Source organism: Hydractinia symbiolongicarpus, chromosome 2, assembly GCF_029227915.1.
Source record: "Hydractinia symbiolongicarpus strain clone_291-10 chromosome 2, HSymV2.1, whole genome shotgun sequence".
Lineage (NCBI taxonomy): Eukaryota > Metazoa > Cnidaria > Hydrozoa > Anthoathecata > Hydractiniidae > Hydractinia > Hydractinia symbiolongicarpus.
In genome coordinates, this window is record NC_079876.1 from 6,898,110 (window position 1) to 6,921,797 (window position 23,688).

Here is a 23,688-nt window from a genome sequence, read left to right on the forward strand (position 1 = left end):
GTGGTTTCTAGAAATTACTAGAAAAGGCATCTCATTAAGGCATCGTGTAACAAGATAATTCAATTAAAATACATATACCGAGTAATTAATGTTGTCAAGAGCAACATACTGTCGCCTGGAAACGTTAATTTCATTTATAAAGGCTTCGTCGTCTAATTAACAACCCTTATCACCGTTTGTCTTTCTCCCTGTGTATAAACTAATACAAAGCCGCAAATTAATCGAAACAATAAGTACAGGCAAGTAGCATAACACGCATTTCAATCACATCGAATTACTTCTTGATGCTTGATTTACAAAGTTTTCAAATATTATGATATTTAAAAACTTTGTAAATCAACATAACATTTTATAGTAGCTTCTTACTGCTTTTAAGTTGAGAACTCGAACATATCCAAAACTTTCTCAGGGGCTTTACTTGGAACAAGCATAGTGGCGTCGCATACATAAGGAATCTTTTCGAATAGAAGAAACCACATACAACATTTTTAGAAGTTTGTAAAGTAAAAAAAGTACTGGTTGAAAAACATGCTATTTAAATGTGGTCTGTAGTAGTAGAGTTTTTTTTGGAAGAACGACTGCAGTATGGTCACATTTTCATGTAATCTTAAACGAAAATTGTGGCGGTAAATCACAATAAAAAAGACAATAACTTTTAATAACAAAAACTGAAGTCGGTTGTTACAGAGACTCTATCAAGAGAATATTGTACAGGTGCATTCTAATATGCTGAATACTTTGTAAATGCAATGTTGGGCGTTTAAATGAGCGTTGGAAATTATTTTTGCGATTTTATGAAGAACGCTTTGTGCAGGTTAACATCACGCATAAACCAAGCGCCATAAATACCAATATATCCAACGTTTTGTTTCAGAAAAAGTTACGAAGCAATTAGGTAAAATTAAACCCTTTAGGGAAACAATTCCATTTTAAAAAAAGATAGAAACTCAATAGATTGCATGCTATTTAGACATTCATTCTAAGTTGTTCCGTGGAAAATTAAAATTTTATAATTCGATTGAGACATTCGTTCAATATGTCGATGTGTCATAAGTGATGACGTCACAGTTTTACTTCGAATTTCTAAATTGTTTTCTTTCAACTCGCGACAATGTTTTCCCATAACGCTTATCTTTAATTTTGCACATAATAAATTATGAAATAAAAACTGCTATAAAAAATAGATCTTTTATTAGGAAGGGACTTCTAAATCAACGGCAGAATTAAATATTATATCGTTTCACACAAAATTATAATTTATCATTTTAAAAAATCAAAGTCTTAAATTTACGCGTGTTTACCAAATTAGTTACCACGATTCAATATGACATTTTCACATAAAAACAACAACTGAGCGGTTACTTCAGGAAAGCTGATTAACAACAGTTGATTATCCTGTGTAGCGCAGTTGTCCAGCACAATAAAAAAAGTGTCTGACCTCTTCTCTACAATGCTCAATATTACCGCGCAGCTACGTGCACGTCTGCACTACGAACCAACAACCAACATAAACTTCGACAAATAATTTTTTTCTTTACTAACTTTATAAGCAACATTAGCACTTAGTGTAGTGATTGGTATTTTTACAAATTTACTTGTGCAAAAGTTTCTTGGCCTACTACACACACTCAGTTGTGAGAGATTCGTAATATATCCTAGTACAAAACTACTTTCTTAGACAAAAGTGGGCGTGTACTATAAGAATATTGAATCAGGGAATAATTTAAATAGTTAGCAATCATGAGCAGTTTAATCCACTGAATGCGTTTTTTGATAACGCTAGGCTGCATGATTGTTCTCATTTTTTTTCGTAAACTCGGAAGAGGTACCATTCGTAAAGTGAAAAGTATCCATATCTCAGGCTGGTTTTCAGAAAACATCGAAGAAAATCACAACTTTAAAGTACAGTATAACCAAACTAAATTCTTCAGATACAAGGGAAAGTGTAGAAGTTATCACGTTATAACGCATGCTAGATAAGGTGTCCGCGTAACATGCGCATGAAATATTTTTTTTATCGAAGCAGTTGGTAAATATAATAGAGGTTCATGAACTTCTTACATGGACTTGTCGTTCACAGCGAGGATGAATATTACAACAATTGAACTGAAACTATTGTAGTTGCAAAACAACAACAATACTACTGTTTCACGTTGTTAAACACTACAGCATTTTTTTACGAAGCATTATCAACTCTTCAAAGTTACATAGAAAGTCAAAAACATAACACTCCTAAGATGGGCGAGAGGCATCTTCAGAAAGCTTGGAAATTCTCCAACGAAAAGAATTTAGCAGACTACGTTTAACACCAAAGTAAGCAATGAAAAACAAACTCTTGGAGGTGTTTCTTTAAATACACTTCAAAAGTTGGCACACCAAACTGTACATACAGACGAACAAAACAAACATTAACAAGTGGATAAGTTCTTAAAAAAACACCACAAAAAGTATGCACTGTGGTCGAGACCGGATCAGATAGCTAATAAGTTTGATAGTAATTCATATTATGAACAGACTGTATTTTCAAAACGATATTTTCAAAAACAACATATAAAAAGTTAATTACGGCTAGTGAGTGTCTCCTTGAGTCAAACTGATAGCAAAAACGACTCGCTTACCCATGCTTATTAACATGGCACCAAAACAACAGCGTATTAAGGACACGATTAAAGTAAGAGATGTTAAAGAAGTCATTAAGAAGATAAGACTGATTAAAAGATTCCGTCGATGATAAAATTAATTAAAATTGACTAATTAGGGTTTAAATATGTGTAAATGTGATCATTAGATAAATCAGGATAGAAACTAATCGAGGCGAAGGCTCGTTTGCGTTGATAAAGGAAAGACTGTTTTGTAAACATTATTAGGATGCAAAAACAGTTTGTGTTGTGGACACGTGACTATAGATGACCTATGGAATTGGTTTAAAATTTTTTACTTTTTCCTAAGGATATGAGATTTAAACAATTTTGTCAAATTTCGTGACTTCACAAACCCACTGAGAAGATGCCCTAGGAAACCAATACAAAAATTTTGCAGCATTCGATTTTTGTTTTTTATGAGAAACCTATGACTACCCTCTACACATAAAAACAACTTAATAACAAAATGACTACTATCGAAGCGCTATTTTATCATGTAATTTCACTGATTATCACATGTAAAAAATATTTTTGGGACATTGCATAAATTATTTCCTTCCGCATAATTATGTACAACAGGAAAAGCAATAGCTGCTTAAACATTTTGGGTAAAATAATTCATGTTAAGTTGTTGAAAAAGAAAATAATTTATGCCAAGTTAATTCAAGTCTAAAAATACCTTAGTAAAATTACGGCCTCTCTTCGACGTAACATCACAGCCTCTTTTTAACGTAATGTTACACAAACGAAAAACTTTGATGTCATGTAGCAGAGTGTATACATTGCGCTAACACAAAGTGGTAGATGGTGGACACTTGCGCAGAGTAAAGAAACATAATTTATGCTCCCAAAACCTTTTGTCGGTTTACGATTATTCTAACTGTATTTTTATCTTCGGCAGGCCTTCTGGGCCTACCTAAAACAGATTGAAATACTTGGATATTTTTCAAGTGATAGGTTCAGTCAAATAATTCAACTTTTTGACAAATTATCCACCTTTTTTGATTAAGTTAACACCAGGATTCAAAGACATTCAAAATCGATCTTAAAAAATATTTGTTTTGTTTTTGGACATATATTTAATAGATCTAAGGAAAGGTTTTAAGAAGACCACATGTTACACAGGCGTGCAAGATGAAATACCCATGTACAAGATGAAATACCCATGCTAATGGAAGAGAAGTTATAAACGAGACAGATATCAACATAGTGAATAAGTTACCGCAGCAAATATGACTGCTTGAAGAAAAATATCGATTTGCAATGAGTGTTTATCATTGCCAAATTATTTTTGTCACATCAAGAAAAATGGTTATCAATATGGGTCCTGTGTTCTGGATGTACACATTAGTCATACATAGGTTTTGTGTACCTCACATGGCATAGGATTCCCGTATCGCTGTGGTAGATGCAGTACTAAACATGCCTGTGCTGTGGACCGAACAACGGACGTCGTGATTACGAAACGAATTCGATAACCACTAGGCCACGCGGTAGAATAAATCTATAACCTAGAACAAGCTAGCCTTAATAGCAGGACCCTTTCGTTGAAAAACAAAATCATTGTAGTGAATCAACAACAACAACAACAACAACAACAACAACAACAACAACAACAACAACAACAACAACAACAAGCAATGATAATAAAAACACTCACAAAATAACTCCTAAACTCCACAGATCGCATCTTTTATCATACGCTGGTGCATCTCCAACAAATGCGTCGACAATCTCTGGTGCCATATATTCTGCTGAACCAACCTATGACAGAGTTTAAACATCATCTCAGTAATTTTCTTGTTTGGTAAAAATGACCAAGCAAAGGAGTTCTAACTGCTTCGAATAAACGCCCAGGGCGTTTATTAAATTTTTGAATTTTTTTTTTGGGGGGGGGGTCTATTCGAGGGGGGCGTTTAAAAGAGGGGGGGGGGCGCTATTAAATTTCTTACATTTCGTCTCTTTTGCAGTTTTTAAGGATACCTATATATATATATATATATCTTCACAACAGAAAAGAAAAGATATTCACATGCTTTAGAGAATGAACTTCAAAAGCGAAAAACTAAATTTCCAACCTTAAACCTAAGATTTAGGAAAAAAGTAAGTAAGTATACTTTTACTATCGCCTCGAATAAACGCCTCTTATGAGGGAGGGGCGTCTCTTGGAGGGGGCGTTTATTTAAAAAAGGACTGAAAAGGAGGGGCGTCTATTCGAGGGGGGGGGGGATTTAAAAGAAAGGGGGCGTTTATTCGAAGCATTACGGTATGTCATTTGATAGATGGAATGATATGGTCGAGTACAAAAAAAGAGTTTATTTCAAAATAATGCCGATAAAGTGAGAATGAAGACGCCAAACTCCGTAGAAACTGACAGCTAAAATCAAAGAAAAACATAAAAACAAGTTACAATTTTTTTTTCGAATGAACAGGAAGAAAAGCATAAAATCGTGATATGAAGTTTAAGCAGAACATAGCTATTAACACAAAATTGTCCATTACATCTTCCTATACCTTATATTCCTAACATTCCTAACATTCCTGACATTACTGACATTATTTGACTCAACTTCTTGACATATCCCTAGATTTTTTCAGGGGAAATTTCACACGTATTTAAGTGTAAATTTACAGTTGAATACAAAGCATTTGGGAGAGCAGACTGAAAAAAAACATCTTCGAGCACAGTTTTGAATCAGAACAAGAAAATGCTGTGCATATTACCAATCAATTGTGTAAAAACAAACTTATAAAATTCCTGACGTACTAAAAAAATTGCTGATATTTCTGATTAGCTTCTGACACTATTTTAAAAATTTAAAAATTTCTGACATTCCTGACAGAGTGGAAACTCTAAATATATTTTCATGTAGCAGTTTTTAAATCTTAATAAACTGAATTCTGCTACAAAAGAATACAACACTAAATACTCAGTATTAATTTTAACTGGTCTATTTCACAACAATGCATTCTTAATCTTCATAAACAGTCCAAACAGATGTTGGGAATATTATGTTGTGAAAATACTAATACAAAAACTACACAATACAATAAATAAAAATATGAATACAACTGTAAGGAAAAACAAATCCTTATTTATTTCAATTTGTTTGTGACACGAAACTAGTTTTCTGAGTATTTAAAGATTTCTTAGATGTTAAACACTTTGTATAGATGTGACATGAAACAAACCCACAAATATTTACATCTTCTAGCTGGAGTAATATTCACACATACGGATGTATATATAAACCTACATACACTTGTGGTGGTGGTAGATACCGGTGTAATATTGATACATATGGATGTATATATAAACCTACATACACTTGTGGTGGTGATAGACCGGAGTAATATTGGTACATACCGGTGTATAAAAAAACCTACATACACTTGTGGTGGTGATAGGTATCGGTGTAATATTGGTACATACCGGTGTATAAAAACCCTACATACACTTGTGGTGGTGATAGATACTGGTGTAATATTGGTACATACCGGTGTATAAAAAACCCACATACACTTGTGGTGGCGATAGATACAGGTGTAATATTGGTACATACCGGTGTATAAAAAAACCTACATAAACTTGTGGTGGTGATAGATACCGGAGTAATATTGGTACATACCGGTGTATAAAAAACCCACATACACTTGAGGTGGTGATAGATACTGGTGTAGTATTCACACATACTGATGTATATAAGAACTTACATACAGTTTTGGTTGTGATAGATAACGGTGTAATATCAATACGTACCGGTGTATATAGTTCAGGAGTTGTAGCACTACCAACCATTGATATTCCACTTGCAAGATTAAAATCACAAATAACAACTGGCACAATCTAAATGCAGAGTTTCTCATAACAATGATACACCTTCACAAAAATATTATCGTTTTGTAGATGTAAAGTTAAGCTTAAAAATATAAAAAATAAATTAAGCTGACTAAATATTCAAATCGATTGAATACTAGACAGAGCTGTTTGTCAGAACTGTCAGCCCTTTTATTGTGCCTCCCTTTCAGAGGTCGAATTAAAATAGTAAATTATTTGTGTATTGTTGGGGTGTATCCATGTTTTTAAAAATATAACAATAGACAAGTACAGAAAGGAGTATAAATTGGTACCAGACAGGTGCGCATTGTTTCCAAAAAAAAGAGACTCTATCAGTCCATTATTCAGGATGTAAAAGGTGCAATTACAGAAAATAATGAAGTAACAATGAAGAGAAATGACTTTAGAAAAAATGATATGGTTTCGCAGAAAATTGTTTATGGACTACAAAAGTGAGTACTTCATGAATTCTCAATGTAAAAGTTAATGCGTGAAAAAACTTACACTGTCAGCATTAATACATAAAATATTATCAGGCTTTAAATCACGATGAGCAATTCCTGAAAAAAAACGTTAAATTAAGTTCACGTAACTTTTAACACAAAGCAGAGTAAGTTGTATGAAAAAATAATTTGAATATGATTTTCCGGAGTTAGCGCAGCCATATTTAATTTACCCGCAAGTAGTTTAAGTTGGACTTTGAACTCTCCGTTCTCGGTAACAAAGCATACAAGAAATACTAAAAAGAAGAGCCTCTTTTGAGAGATTTATCGCCTATCTTGGCACGTCTTTGTTTACATTTGGGTACCAGTATTGAATCCTAAACCCCTGACCTCGTGTCGTGTTGTAATTCGCGAATTTTCAGTACACCTTGGATTTGGAACATTATATAATTTTGCTACAAAACAAGCTTTAAGAGACTTAAAATACAATGCTGATACAAAACAAAAAGGAAAACCATCTCAAGGTAAATCTCTTAAATGAGCCTCTCCATTTTAGCATTGGGTGTAGGCTTCGCCACTGAGAACGGAAGGTCAAAGTCTAACTTGCTCCACTTGCAGAAAAATTAAATATGGCTGTGCTAATTCCGAAATGGCATATTGACAAAGCTATAGAGATGTTGAAACTGCAAAATACATAAATAAATACTGATGTCACAAAAAAAGTGTGCCATTCAATTTCTAGCAATCGAAAAAGGAGATATAGTTATAAATCTCATCTTGTTCTTTTGCAGCTCACTCTATTTCACATAAAGGAATTTGGCCTATGAAAACATGGTCATGGGTTGTAACACTTTTTATCTTGTCTACAGTTGATTTCCAAATCTTATTGTCATTACTTTACCTTTATACAAAGTCTAAATAATGTGGTAAAAAATGGCATCAGTTCGTATGGTGTGGTTGCTTTTCACACTATTTATTTTACTTAATTTAATAAGTTAATTTAATGTTATAAAAAACACTTTTTCTCGAATTCACAAATCCAAATTCGCTTTCTTTAACTGTCATAAAAATTGTCAAATAATCTGGTTAGAAAGTTCTGCAGAAATCCTTTGTATAAGCAGATTCATACCAGAACAAAAAATAAAAAAAACAGGATGGCCAGGCAGCTAAAAAACTATGAAGCAACTATACTGAAGTCAATGCCTGGTAAACTTTACAAGTGAAGACAAGAAGTGCCAAGAGTGGTGGAGAGTAACATGAAGTCATAAATCTTTAATTAGAAAAAAAATGTGCAGAAAACATAAACATATACATATATTTACAGAAACAAAAAAACTTCAAATTTTTCCTAGCCTGGTATCATCTTACAATCACTTGGGTTTTTGAATAGATTGAAAGGCTGAAATTTGAATTTTGTTGTTATACTAAAACCATCAACAAGGAAAAGAACTAAACCAATACACCTCTCTGTAAACAAAAAACAAATGATTTCTTTTAAAGAGAAAAATCAGAAAGAAAAATTTATTTTGTTTTTTTGGTTAATTTTTTGGTGGATTTTTATTTTCAGTGATTATGATACCTCCAAAACCTAAATAGACAAATTTTGTGGTTTTGCTCCATCAACCACCCACTCCTTTAAAAACCTATTTATTTAAAATTGTTACTCTGCCGAGCCGTTTTGATTTTCTTAAAATATCTAAACAGGCTCCAAAAGACCTTTGCTTAGACCAATTATACATAAAAGTTTGTTTATCATTAAACACAACGTTTGAGTTTTCATCAGTGACTTTTATCTCTGTGAAATATTATACATGCTAAATCTTTCTTATATACAGAACACTAACGTATCCTAGAGTTTTGTTTAAAGCTGGAAAATAAATTAAATAAACTAGTATAAGTATAACTAGCAAAGTGTGTGCAGAGATTAACAGAAAGTAAACTAACCTTTATCGTGAAGAAATTTTAATGCAGTAGCAATATCATTTACAACCAAACTAGCCTCTCTTTCAGTGAAATAGGTTTTCCTCTCTATATGTTTCAACAAGTGACCTAAAAAAATATATGAAACAAGTCTATATATACATTCACTTAATTTGCTCCGAGATCGATTCCATGGCCAAAGTTTTTTAGTTGTAGAAAGAGATTCAGACCTTTTGGATATGGAATGAATTTTGTTGAATACCCATATCAGGTTTCTTATGCAAAAAAGATTCGAGTCAAATCTCGCCCTTGCATGTTGTATATCAAAGTATTGCGGAAGTATAAATGGAGTGTTGAACATCGATTGTAAAAAGTTAGACTTACCACCTTCCATGCGTTCAAAGACAAGATAAAATCTAAACAAAATTAGAATTACATGTCAGTTAAAAATAAAAAAATAGAAAATGTGTTAATGTGCTTGATGTGTCTACCAAAATTGATTTGTTGGATTCAACTGCAGAAGTAATTCCTGTATATTTTTTTAAACATTTTTCATAACAATTTGTATGTATTCTTCTGAGTATTACAATTAGACTTTTATTTGTTTTGTATTTGTGTAAGAGGCAGTAAATAATCATTGAAACAATCACTCATTGAGACAAAAATAAACAACAAACAATATTAATAACTACGAAAGTTCAGTACTTGTCCTCTTCCTCATAAAAGTCAACCAACTGCAAGATATTTCTAAAATGTAAAGGATATAAATAATAGCCATGTATTTTGAATATAAGGAAAGGCGTTACAAACGTTCTTATACTCAGCCTTTTAAATTTCATGTACTTTACACTTAATTTAAATAGGTCAAAATTACAGCTTGTGTTTCACATTGACAATTAATACTTTGTTTTGTGATAGCAAGCTCCTATATACATGAAAAATGGTTAAATTTTAACGGACCTATGTGGATTTAAAACAACAGAAAAAAAAACAAATAATCCAATTCTCAGAAAAGTTTGAAAATCCATATTTTTAAACTGTTTTACTTATGAATCCGCCATTTTTGGTCCAAAAAAAAAATTCTCAAAAAACTGACTTCGTCACATTTGATGGTCAAATGTTCTCTATCTTTGTAGAAAAAAACAGAATAAACTAATGTGTCTTAAAAATCACATTTTAGGACCATATTGGGTCATTTTGCGTATAAATCCACCATTTTTGAGATTATAAGATTTCTTTTCAGAAAACTGACATTGTCACATAGGACGTCTATTGTTCTCTATCTTTGTGCAAAAAATCAGAAAAAAATAATGATCCAATTCTAAGAAAAGTTGTCACTAGATAGACAAACGCACTGACACAGGTCAATTTATAGGACCTTACTACATTGATAAAAAACTTGCCAACAAAAATCAAGAATTTTTGTTGAAACGTTGGCAATTGCTGCAATAATTGCAAGATCAAAGTGAATTAAAAATGCTCTGTACTCTACATCACAAGAAAAAATCAATTTTAATTGAAAAGCAAACGATACATAGATTTGTACATGTGTATTAATATTATAATCGCTACAACTTAAAAGTATGAAAGAGGGGAAGGAGGGGGAATCGTTTTGTACATTTTTTTACCGCGAGAGTAAAGACCAGTATATATCATGCTTTTTTTATCATGAGTGCCTGTAATAAAGAGTCTACCATGCTGTCAATTGTATTTAATGTTTAATGTTATTTAATTTTAATTCTGAAACAAAGGATGTTAAAGTGTTTGAAAATATAATTGATGTAAACAATGTCGAAGTTTTGTCATAAAAGTGAGCTCCAACACCCCATGTACTGTAATAGCAAATTTGAAGCGTATACTTTTCTGTAAGAACATTATTCTTATTTAAATGTAAAATAAAAAATCATGTTTTTGCCGTGTTTACTGTTAAGCATTTATACAGCTTCATGAAAAAATAAATCTCCAGATTCAAATGAAATTGGTATAGTACATGTACAAAAACGTATAAACTTTCAGCCTGTTAACCGACAAAATGTCTGCCAATCTCCAGTTTGGTCGGACAAAATGTCCGATAGATTTCCATCCTTGTCAGATACGCTGATTTTATAAACTTAAAAAAAATAAATTTCCTTAAATGTAAATGCAGTATTCAAAGTTTGAGGAAGAAGGTGATCATTTTTTTGCTGTTGTCTCAAATTTCTTTCTTTCTATTTTATTTAAAAACATCACCAATACACTGCTTGTGTGTCTGTCTGTGTAGTTTGAAATCAAAATGAAGGAAATAAACTTACGGACATTCTCCCAAGAAATGAAGTAAGTCAATTTCTCGCAATACTCTACATCTGTCATAGCCTTCAAATTTATCAATAATCTGGAAAAAAAATTCGCAATATCTTTTTCACACTGTAGGTAATATTGTTTACATGGTTATATAGCGTACAATTTTTAGATGTCAAATAGTAGTAACTATAGAAATATTAGTCCCGTTGCAAGATAAACATATGCTCAATTTTTTCACATAAAATGGAACAACAAGAAGAATTATGTCACCATGAAATTTTAGGAGAAATCAATTGGGTGCAAATTTTAGGTTATTACCAGATTTCGAGATACGAGATTAGGAGGTCTTTGTTTTTTTCAATTTCAAATCGACAAAATTCCTTGCACATTGAACATCATCCTGTTACAAGGAAGATTTTGAAAATTCATTCACATATATTTGTTTTTCTATATTTTTTTGTTATCTTAATGCACATATAAATTGCTTTGATTTGTTACCATTCAACATAAGTATTCTGCTTTCTATATATACATAATGTATATTTTTTACATTTCATTTCATAGACAAGAAACATTGTGTGTAATAGAAACTAACTACCGAAACTGTAAATTTTTTGACATTATTTGTTTAATTTTTTTGAAATTAAGTTAAATAAATTTTAATTATTTTTCAAGATCTTAAAGAAAAATAATTTTACCCTTAAGGTCTTCATTTTAGAATCATTGCCAAAACTCTTCGATTACTGTAATGCACGAATTATGGTATTATAAAAATTACAACAAGGTAATTATAAATAGAAATATATTAGAACCTTCACAGCATACTGTTTTTGGTCTTTGTCTGTTGCCAAAGACACCAAAGAATTTGCACCTCGTCCAAGAACTTGAGAGCTGAGAGAGTATTTGTCTGAAAAAATAAACAGTGCTATAGAAACTCTTATTTTACGTACATGAAACCATAAGAATTATTAGCTCTGAAAAATATACTTTTGCATGAAATATCAAGTATGTAGTGCTTGAGTGCACTATACCTAAGTATGCACCACTATGTGTATACTCAATAGACTATATTTTTGTTTCCGTTTTAAACTATTTCGTAATACACTACAGATAATAAAAATTGTAGAAATCAGCAAGGTAGATCCATAAAACATAGTTACCATGAAAAGTTTCGTACGAAACACTTCGAGGTCTTCGTTTCTTCTTTTTCTTTGGTTTAGTGTTTGCTTCAGATTGAAGAGGTTGGCTAACAAGAAGATCTAAAAGAAAAGCATAATTCTTGACAAAAAATGCAATGAAGAGCATTTAACAGATTGAAGAGGTTGGCTAACAAGAAGATCTAAAAGAAAAGCATAATTCTTGACAAAAAATGCAATGAAGAGCATTTAACCTATGGTAATGTATTTATTTTTAAAACGCCACCAGCCCACCCAACCCCCACCCCCTATCATTAGGAGCCCACCCCTTTTATTTTAACAGTAACTTTCCTATTACTTCGAGGTCAAGCTATTATCATCATCCCGTAAGGAATTTTTAATGCAAGCACCCTAATAATTTGAACTCATAATTATCCAACGTTGCCAATTTTAAAAATTGCCACAAGTTTAGTTTACTGATTTTTTCACAATTTTCAACTTCAAATGTGATGTGCTAAACTGAAAAGCCAATCTTAATTTAATACTAATTTTTAGTTCTATTGATGCAATTATATACTGTTTTTTTACATAAAAATGAGTGTTTTTAGGAGTCCTTTTAGAAACCATCCTATAATTCTAAATTTCATGACATAACGTACAAACATTAGCTTACTTGTCTGCATAGGTTCTAAGTTACACACACTCTACCACAAAGATCTTTTAGTACTGGTTATATTGGTGAATTGTATACTCACAAAATTTTGACATTGTTTTCATTAATACTAAATGAACAAAATAATTTTCTTGAGGAATTAAAGCTATCAATTATTAAAGCACTCAAAAAAAAACACGAAGACAGTTGACATGAATGTTAACTGATGTTAACAAAAATTCTTTATTTATGTCTGAATTTAAGTAAAGATATGCACTTTATACTTAAATTGAACTGTTGTTTTTGTCCAGAAGCGTGTGAATGCAAAATAAAGTATGCTGATGTGAAGCAGGATTAGTATTTCACATCAGTTTTTGCCGATATGTGAAATAAACTGAATTAGAAAAGCTGATTGGTAATTCTAAAATATGAACATGTCTTTTTTAATGTCAAAATAAACACACATATAGAGGACAGCTGTTCATGTCGATTTGTTATTCTTAAATTTAGTAGAAATAAACCAAATCACCTTTTCACAAAACTTGTCTAAACATTCCACTGATTTGACTTACGTACTCAAAAAAATAAGCTAGAAAATGCATGATAGTCATAGAAAAGTTACTTGTTTATTATTTGATATTTGCAATTTAAAAATATATACAAAGATATAATGAAAAAAGTCTCAGCATACTAATGTCAGAAGAGGGGAAAAATATCAAACTAAACATTTATGGAAGGAAATTTTCGTAAATTCACAGAATTTGCAAGTTATTGATATAATTTGTGAAAATTTATCCTCACAAAAATTATACAGTTCTGGCTTCGTCACACCTCACATTGTGTTTGTGTATCATGTGTATTATTCGAATGTTGATGATTGAGGAAAATAAACAGCAACTCCTCTGTAAGTGGTCAAGTGTAAGTCACATTTTTCTTTTCATACATTTTTTTCCACAAAACGAAACATTAAAACTCACTTAAACAACAATTAGAATATTTATTTCGATGATTTATCGAATGAAGCGAGAATAACGAACATCCTTAATAAATAGACTTTAAAACATTTCTTTTTCGAAATATTTACCTTCAACTTAAATAACAGGTTTATTTTTAATTTTTGGAAGCCAATTTGTTTCTTTGTTTAATAGTAATTCACAACAATGAGGATCACGATGTTAGATTGTGGAGATCGCGATATTACTTGCACGGTAAATCGTGACCATCATGATGCTGAAGAATTTTTCTGTTACGTTACCATAATGGATCATGCAATTCACCAGGTTAGGTGTCACAAGCCAGTACTGTACAAAAGCCAACAATTTGTAACAGAAAAAAACTCCTAATTGACAGATTCACGAAAATTGAAAATGGGAAGATCATAGATAATCACACAAAAGTAACAGATTTCCTTAACCATCAATTACAATTGCGCTATTTACACTGTTATACTTTTCTAATAGTTTTTTAATGCAGAATTGTTGCAAAAAAAATTTGTTGTGAAAATTATTTTTCTAATAACTTATATAGTGATAGAAGTTCTAAAATAGTGGGCATACTTTAAACAAAAAAACCCATTCAAATAGAGATTTTTTGGTTGCATCGTGATAATTATTTTGTTGATTGTTTTTATGTCAGTAACAATGTGAAATAATGTCTAAAATAATGTCTAATGCTTGGGTGATTTTAGTTTAACAGATTTTCACATTGTCATAATATACAATAATAAGTGCACATTTACCAGGGAATGTTTACTTCATTTTATTATTTGTTTACTTCTGTGCAAAGTCAGGTTAAGGAGCATAAGTTAACCTTACCATTTGTTATCAAACCACTTTCAATTTCAGTTTCAATACCAAGGACTTCATCAGTACCATGCTGCTTCCAAGCTTCAAAGGATGATGGAAAATACCAACCATTCTCCATGTTGTCTAAACAAATGAGAACAAAAACTGTTCTTAATAATACATAATGGGTATGAACCTAAGAAGTGAAGTTTGGCACATTGCCTTAATTATTAAACTATTGTAAGTTATTTAGGCTAATGACCAAAAAGAGGAAAAATATGTAGTATATATATTGTATATATTTTGTTCCAAATTTCTCAAAAAGCAATCGTACAGGGTTTAAAATATATCTAGTCTATTATTCGTTCCCACCTGGGTAACGCTCCATGTTATTTTAAGAAAAGAAAATTGTTCATTGTAATGTTACTGTCAGTTAAAGATCAAAACAAATAAAAGTTTCATAGCATCGCATATCGTATTCCTCCTACAAGTCCCTCCCTTTATTTCGCCTCTTTTTAAACCCCTAAAATTCTATACATTTATCTTTACCAGTGAATATATATATTTATCATAAATAAAAAATATAATCTATATTAATAGAAGCATTAACTCAAAATGCAGAAATAAATACATATTGAACAATATTAATTTTCCCAATCAGAAAAAAAGTGGTGTATTGTTGATCACACTTCGGTTTTTCACAAAAATTGAAAATAGGCACAAGTGATTCTAAAGTTCTTTTAATTATGTAATCAAAGCTGCCACAGAGATTTTAAAATAAATATATATCAATATATATAAAAAACTGTTTTTTACACTGGCCCCTTGAATTTAGCATTATGCAAGTGTTACAATCACTTGCCGTTGCAATTTTTGCACATTAGAACACTGTGACAGTTTTTTTTTGCAGATGTGGTTTTTTAACCTAACAAAACACGTTAATAAACTCAATACTTTCGTATGATTTAGCTATACCCTGGAAATTAAAAACAATTTTTTTACTGGAGAAAAGTATTATAATAACCCATAAAATAATACACAATAAAAACATCAGTTTAAATGGAATAAAGTTTAAAAGTAAATACAACATTTTTCTTCCCACGTATATAACGACAGTCTTTGTGTGTAAAAACATATTATTTGTTACACAGAGCCTCATAAGGGTCAACGCAGGAAGTAAACATAATATTAAGTTGTTATATGAACATACTCATGAGGTACTTCCCAATTAATTTTAGCGTAGTACATTACAGTAAAAAACAATAGCATGCCGTTAACAGGAACGGGGTGGGTCATAAGCTTCATGGCTAATTTGCTTTTAACAGATAGAAAGCCAATTGTTGATGGCTGCTACCTATTTAGCTAACTACGTAGCTTAGCTTAGTGCATGCTTATTAGTTAGTGTCTTATACACCAGTACCAGAATCGTACATTAAAAAACTATTGCACTGGTTCCGGAATCATACATTGAAAAACTACTAATTCGATAGCAAATTTCTCCGTCTTTTAGCTTGTGAATCGGCACAGAAGTTTCCAGCAAACTTCCAAGATTTTTTGTGGAAAATTTCATTTTGACAAGGAGGATGACACAATAATTATAATTCGAAAAAATAATTTCTCTTATCCTTACAATTCAACTTGAAGAGCTTCTTGCGAAATACATGTTTAACCCCCTGACCATTTCGAATGTTTCAATGAAGCAAAAGCTTGGTTTTTATATTGTGGATACAAACCCTTACATATAAAATAAGTATAGAGCCTAGATAACAAGATGCTTAAAATTTCTTTGAAGAAACCATCTGTTCTGCTTTCATATGCAGGAAGAGATATTCTTTTTCGCTAAAGAATTTTATAGTTTTTATACGGCATCTAAATAAGTATAAATTCACTATGTTGATTACTGTTGTTGTTGGGGAAAAATTTTCAACTTTTTAAGAATTAAAAAAATTAGATACAAAAGAAGAATTATATTGACACTGTAATTAAGGCTTCACAAAAAAGATTGACGACAATAATATAACCAGAGATTAATGAATTAAAATATAGTTGTATTCATGGTAGAAGAAAATTCAAAGGAAGAGGCTCTGGACAACAAGCTTCCGTACGTCTTTTTTTATTTTTATATTATTCAGCAACCTATAGATCTCAGACCCTTTTTATTACTGTGTTTTACCAGCTCAGTTTTCATACTTCTTTCAGTACTATATAAAGCAAGACTGCCAGTTTTCGCTCGCTTTGCGAGTAAATAAGTCTGATCAATTTTTGGAATTGTAAAAATTCCACACAGACCTTCATCACTAATTAAATAGGGTGGGCAATTCTCATCATCACTTATCTGGGACATATCTACATCTTATATAATAATAAGGAAGTTTATGTGACGGTCCTAGTGGATGCGTTCATTTTCTTTTAATGTAGCTGAAAAAGGTATGTCCTAAAAGTTAAATTTTATGATGTGATGGTGGGACGTCAATAACACTAATTTAACGTCAATATCTTATATCAAATTAATGAAGCCATTACAGTGCACTTAAAACTTTGAGGCTAAATAACTTGGAAACTTGTAATAGTAATATTATTAATAGTCATAAAGTTCCATCGTATATATGAAATGATAACAATCAGGCCCGGTCAGGAATGGCGTGCGATCGCACGCGCAAGCCTCACACCCCTAAAAGGAACTTAGGAGTGGGATGTCTCGCACACCTCGGTACCTGTGTGGAGAGCGATGTACAAAATACAGTACCGCCTACGTGTAACTTTACATGTACGCGATAGTTATCACCTTCGCATGAGCTTTCGGTAGCCTTAGAACTTTTGTTGTTATTGTTAACCTATTGTTAAATACATGAGCTATTTTTGCATGTTGAAAACAATAGAGTTCATGTCTTGTTTGCGAAACTTAATTAGCTCATGTTAACTGTGTGTGTCCCATTGTTGTATTTAATTGCTACAGTCGTCAAGAGATCCACAAACGAAAATAAAATTTAACAAAGGTTTATTGTTTTTACTCACTTTACTTAAAACTTTAAAAATAAAAGCTTTTTTAGATCGCGTTTTAAAAATTTAAAAATGAAAAACGGCGATAGAAAAGATTTTTAGAACACATTTTAAAAGTTTAAGATTGAAAAACGGCGATAGAAAAGCTTTTTTAGATCGCATTTTAAAAGTTTATAAACGAAAAAATGGTGATAGAAAAGCTTTTTAGATCGCATTTTAAAAGTTTAAAAACGAAAAACGGCGATAGAAAAGCTTTTTTAGATCGCATTTTAAAAGTTTAAAAACGAAAAAACGGCGATAGAAAAGCTTTTTTAGATCGCATTTTAAAAGTTTAAAAACGAAAAACGCTGATAGAAAAGATTTTTAAGATCCTATTTTAAAAGTTTGAAAACAAAAAACGGCGATAGAAAAGCTTTTTTAGATCGCATTTTAAAAGCTTAAAAACGAAAAGCGGCGATAGAAACGCTTTTTTAGATCGCGTTTTAAAAATTTAAGAACGAAAAACAGTGATAGAAAAGCTTTTTTAGATCGCATCGCAAAACAAAATGTTCTCACAATTAGATCTGTCAAGAACGTCAAAAGTTAGATTTTTAGATTTTTCTTTCTTCAGTATTGAAATTTAATTTGTTTTCAAAATCTTATCGTAAAGGGGAAAGTCCTGAAAGTAGGGTTTTTCCGTTTGCGCTGTTAAACGTTGCTTTTTATAAGAAGAACTTTTAAAAATTTTGCAAGTTAAAAAATATGTTTCGATGATAAAGAATTATTACTAAAAGTTTTAAAAAGTAGCAACATTAGTTTTTTTAAATATTAAGTGTTATGTTCGTTCTTTTTTCTAAAATAATATATTTCAATAGCCTTCGTGATCTTTAACACTTTTAAACAATAACATGCATGTTACATGTGACAACAAAAGGATTCATCAAATCTTATAGTTATGACTCGCTCACGACGATAACAATAGAAAGCAATTAAGTTCGTGTGTAAACAAAAGATATGTGAACGTTCTTTATGTAGACATGAGATCGTTACATGAGGCCGTAAAACTCGCGTACATGTAAAGTTACACGCAGGCGGTACTGTAGAAAATCAACAGTTTGATTTTCAATGTTAAAATGAAAATTATTTGCAGTTGATAACAACAGGTTTTATCTACAATTAAATCCATGATATAATGTCTGTTCCACCTGTAAGTGAAGTTTTGCAGACTTGCTTCATCCGTGCTCCGTCGGCGTTCACCTCCGCATTAGTTAAGAACCGCATGGCTCGATTTCTTGCGTAAGACCTGGTTACCAACGGCGAAGAGGCCAGGCTTTAGGGATTTGTGTCTACATAGTTCTTTTAACTAAGTCAGGAGTCAGTGAATTAGCTAGGATGGTCAAGTTGGCTATGAATAGGCTTCCTCGTGGATTAAAAGGACTAGAACAATTCAATAATTCTGAGATCTAAACAAATGGAAGTGTCCGACTAAGACGAAAATCTATTTGAGGTTTTAGTTCGGTTTTAGTTCGAAACAAGCTATGGACATGTCCAACCAAACTGGAAATGTTGTGGACATTTCGTCTGACGAGTCTCCAAAAAATTATTGTGAGGGCTGCCTTCTAGGAAGTTTTCTAGGAATCGCACGCCTACTATCTTTCATTGCACCCCTAAATAGAACTCAGGCGTGCGATGTTTGTCACACGCCATCGCAACTTTAGGAGTGTGACCTACTGCAGGCCAGTCATTTTACTCACGACTAGGCCTGAACAATCATAGCATAAATTAATATTTGCATTTTCTTTGTTATTCTAGCAGCTCCACTTGCATTTAACTAAGTGATACTAAAAAAGAAAAGACCTTTGAGTATATCCATCCTAATGTACTCCAATTTAATTTTTTAGATAACAAATTGAAGTTGAACATAAAAATACCATAAAGATTTGTGATGCAAGAAATAAAGTAAGACTGCTATAGGATTTCAAGGCAAGACAAGCTTCAGTTGTTCTGCAAAACGCATATTTCAACCAAAAAAGATTATCCTTTGGTTTTTTGTTGAAATACAACGTGTAACAGTTGTTGTTAAAGAAAGATCAGTGTCAAGAAAATAGAAATGTATGTACAATACTTTGCTAACAAACGCAGTTATTGATAGTTCCGTCAATAGTGAGACGATATTGTACTTGATATAGCCTACTTGGAAAATATGGTGGCTAAACAAAGAAGAAAGCTAAATTAGAAGTGCACAACGTGTCAACATTCTTTAGATAGTCGCAGCATATATGTTGTGATAAATGCTTCAGATGGAAGCATCTTTAATGTGCTAAGGGAGCAATCAATCTAAAAAACAATCCTTTCAATTTGTATAATATTTATTTGAAACGATCTCTATACGATTTTAAATCGAATTTCTAAAAAAATTTAAAAAAACTGTTTCAAATACATTTCAATTCGTTACAAAATAGTTTTAAATCGTTTTGTTGAATTGAAATCGTTTTGTAATTGTTTCCAAAAAGTTTTGCATTTGTCCCAATCGTTTCAAAAAAATTAAAATTAATTCGTTTCAACACTTCATTAAATACGATTTAAAATCGCTTTCAAAGAAATTAACTATCAAATTATGTAAATGTCTGCATATTTTGTCATGAAAATAAGAAATCAAGATTGTAGAAGGCGAAAAGATCGCTGTAGATCAATGAAAAATCATGACAACAGGATCTTAGAAAGTGAAAAGATCGTCATAGATCGTTTAAAAATCATAAAAAGGATCGTAGAAAGCAAAAAGATTGCTGTAGATCTTTTAAAAATCATGAAAACAGCATCATAGAAAGTGAAAAGATCGCTGTAGATCATTTAAAAATCATGAAAACAGGATCCTAGAAGACAAAAAGATCGCTGCAGATTGTTTAAATACAGTCAAAACGGCATTGTAGAAAGCGAAAACATTGCTTAAAAAATCGTTTAAAAATCATGAAAACGGGATTGTAAAAAGTGTAAAGATGATGAAAGCAAAAATATGTCATAGATCGTATAGTTTCGCGTAATATAATTGTCACGTTTTTAATTGTTTTTTAAATGCTTTGGGGAAACAATTCATTTCAGAACTTGTTTCATAATTCCTTTCAAATTTTGTTTCTATAGATTCGCTGTAAATCGTTTCCCATTCGCTTCCACTTCATATGAATAATATACGATTGTATCAATTGTAATTTATTATATTTGTTAAAACAAATATAATAAATAACAATCGTTTCCAAATCGTTTCAAATCGTTTCACGTTCGTTTCATGAAACGATCTGTAAACGATTTTGATCGTTTCAATTTGTATAAAATGTGAAACAATGGTGGAGACGGCCCCTAACCTGTCTTCAAGACCAAAAGCAACATACTGGTTTTGTGAAATGTGCAAGCTAATGAAGCAAGCAGGTAAAAGTTTTATTCTAAATGCAGCATGTTATTCCTGGTGTATTTGATGTGTCACGTTTTAGGGTTTTTTGTACTGTTTCAGTCATTACAGTAATGTTTACTTCGCATGTTTTACTTACTTCGCATCATTAATGCTTATTTCTGACCTTTAGTAATCAAGTCAAAGTGCGGTGAAAAAGAAGACACCTTATTGCCTAGAACAGCAACTTTTTGAAAGTCAAGATCACGAAAACAGAAAAAATGACGATTCAATAAATCCTGTTGAAGAAAAAGTGTGAAAAAATTATTAATGCAAGGAAAGATTTAAACGTCCACCTTAACACAATTTAAAGGGAACCCGAGGTATAAAATGATGTTGGACTTATATTATTGAGCTTAAAAAGTTAGCTAACAAGTCTTTTTAAATTTTTTAAAGAGCTCTTTTGGTTCTCACATTTAAAGAATTTCGGATTTAATTATGCTGCAACAATTTTGTTATGTTTATACATGTTATGTATTTGTTGTTTCAAAACTTATTCGTTTATTATTTTTATATATTTTTTGCTCAATTGATTGCTAAACTTTTCCCCACGCTTTTTGTTAATTAATCCTCAACCGTCAAACTCCATAGTTTTATACCTATGGGGTCTGGCCACAAAATTTCACTACTGGTGCAATAGTTTTCAAATCTACACATCCAGTATCCGTTCAGTAGTTTTTCAATGTATATACATTCTGACTGGTACTGGTAGAGACTTTGTATCAGTTATGGTGTGATGTAATGTTTTAACTTAGTGTCTAGCTAAAGGAACAACATGTAAAATAAATAGGAAAAACCCACAACAGTCAACTTTAAAAAAACAACTTATGTGAAAAATTTATTAAACTTGCTCTCAAAAAAAGGTCGATGTATAGTAATGAAAATTCCAATTCCAGTTCCTTTATAATCTTTGATTCCTTAAAATCTATAAATTAAAACTATATCTGTCTTATGTAGTCCTGCATGTGCAGAACTTTCAACTCATCAATTTAGGAGAGGATTGGCTTAGCTTAATTTGCTGTTTTCAAGGACTTTGCTTAGTTGGGTAGAAATTATGTATGTAGCTCAAAGGAGTCTACACAAACTCTACAAATGTTCCCTCAGAATTAGTGGGACTACCCACAATAATAAATAACCCATCTTAGCCAGCTAGCTACACAAAACCAAACAAAACAGTGTAGCACCTCGAGCTCTTGTAAACTTTATTATGTACAAACATGTTAAAAAAAACACGCACAGCTTTACAAACATAGATAATTGTGACGTCTAGGGTTGCTAGAGAATTAAAACATGCTGATGAAATAATAACGCAACATTAGCTAACCATCAAGGTTTACCTTGTCAAATTAATTGAATGCTCGGCGGAAAGTCAGCATGGCCATTTTGATGCCCTGGTTTTGTTTATGTTCTATTTGTGGAGCAATGCTGACTTGCTCGTCACACGTCGGTTCTTTATGTAAACAAATAAATGCTCCACCGGAGAGGCTATGGTTCAGCTAACAAGCTCCGCGAAAACATTTTTTTTTTATTTAAAAAACCTGAGATAAGAATGCTTCACTAGAGGGGACAGGATTAGGCATACAAAACAGCATGAGACAATAAATGTTTTCGAAGGATAGGACTTACAACCAAAAAATAATATTTTGAGCACCGCTCATCCTTTTCACCTGTGTGTAAGCGCAGTAGTAGGTAAGAGTACAATTACAGTTTTACCCCTCCAAGCCCCCGCCTTCAGTACCTCCCTCGCCCCTCACCGACCAACCTGCTCGACCAACCACCCCACCACCAAAAACCCCCCAAAAACCTCGCCTCCACCACCTCCATCCCCGCTTTTTACTCCCGATCATCACTACTTGTACATCACGTATAATGGCGGATGCTGTCCCTGTGCCAAACTCTAGTTGAACTATCTTATCATCAAATAAAAAGATGCTCAAATTTGCTAACGAGAATGTCAATTAAGAGACTTTTATGTCAAAGCAACTCCGCTAAATATTGAAGAAGTAAACATCGAAAATATAGTACTAAGCGACCCTATTCCAGCAAACAAGGGTAAAGATGAACGCTTCGTCATTGGCTATAATAATGACAACAAACTATCCCCTCTATTGATCAGAACACCTAAAAAGCTCTATTCCAATGGTGCATCGCGTTACTCGGAGGGCTCCTCTCTTACCATGCCATTCGACATCTATAACCACCCAGATTGGGTAGAGAAGTACGAAAACATCCTGACCAAGGTAGAGTCCTTGGAGGATCATTGCTTCACTAACCCCCTGTGAAAAAAGGCAAATACATTACCACCAAAGTGAAGGAGTGGGAAGGCAAAATCAAGACCAATTTCCACAAGAAAAAGGTACCAGAAGGTAGCTGCGAGTGCAAGGCTATCATCAAGCTATCTGGCATCTACAGGCAAGGCCAAAACTGTTACATGTAGACCTACTTGCAGAAGTGTAAGTACAAGGATGTCGAGTTTTATGGCTCCAGCTGCCTTAGCGATTCTGACAATGAAGACGATATCGACAGCTTCACTGTACTATAAGTGTCTATGAGGTTTTGAGTGGTTGTTCTC

The 23,688-nt window shown here is 32.1% G+C and overlaps 1 protein-coding gene across 2 annotated transcripts in view; it reads right to left on the bottom strand.

The window, feature by feature from the left end:
* Positions 1-22,837, bottom strand: part of LOC130629346 (MAP kinase-interacting serine/threonine-protein kinase 1-like) — a 32,614-nt gene extending 9,777 nt beyond the window's left edge. Inside the window, exons 1-11 of one of the 2 annotated variants that reach the window (XM_057442504.1) lie at positions 22,454-22,837; positions 14,726-14,839; positions 12,284-12,382; positions 11,936-12,030; positions 11,135-11,214; positions 9,549-9,590; positions 9,228-9,259; positions 8,868-8,972; positions 6,985-7,040; positions 6,403-6,489; positions 4,303-4,406 (exon numbers count right to left, since the gene is read on the bottom strand). In XM_057442504.1, the coding sequence (XP_057298487.1) occupies positions 4,303-4,406; positions 6,403-6,489; positions 6,985-7,040; positions 8,868-8,972; positions 9,228-9,259; positions 9,549-9,590; positions 11,135-11,214; positions 11,936-12,030; positions 12,284-12,382; positions 14,726-14,834 (809 nt within the window). In that variant the 5' untranslated portion in view covers positions 14,835-14,839; positions 22,454-22,837. Of the gene's footprint in view, positions 1-4,302; positions 4,407-6,402; positions 6,490-6,984; positions 7,041-8,867; positions 8,973-9,227; positions 9,260-9,548; positions 9,591-11,134; positions 11,215-11,935; positions 12,031-12,283; positions 12,383-14,725; positions 15,171-22,453 lie in introns of those variants that run through there. The other variant, XM_057442505.1, reaches the window with a different exon arrangement.
* Between the last annotated feature and the right edge of the window lie 851 nt (positions 22,838-23,688).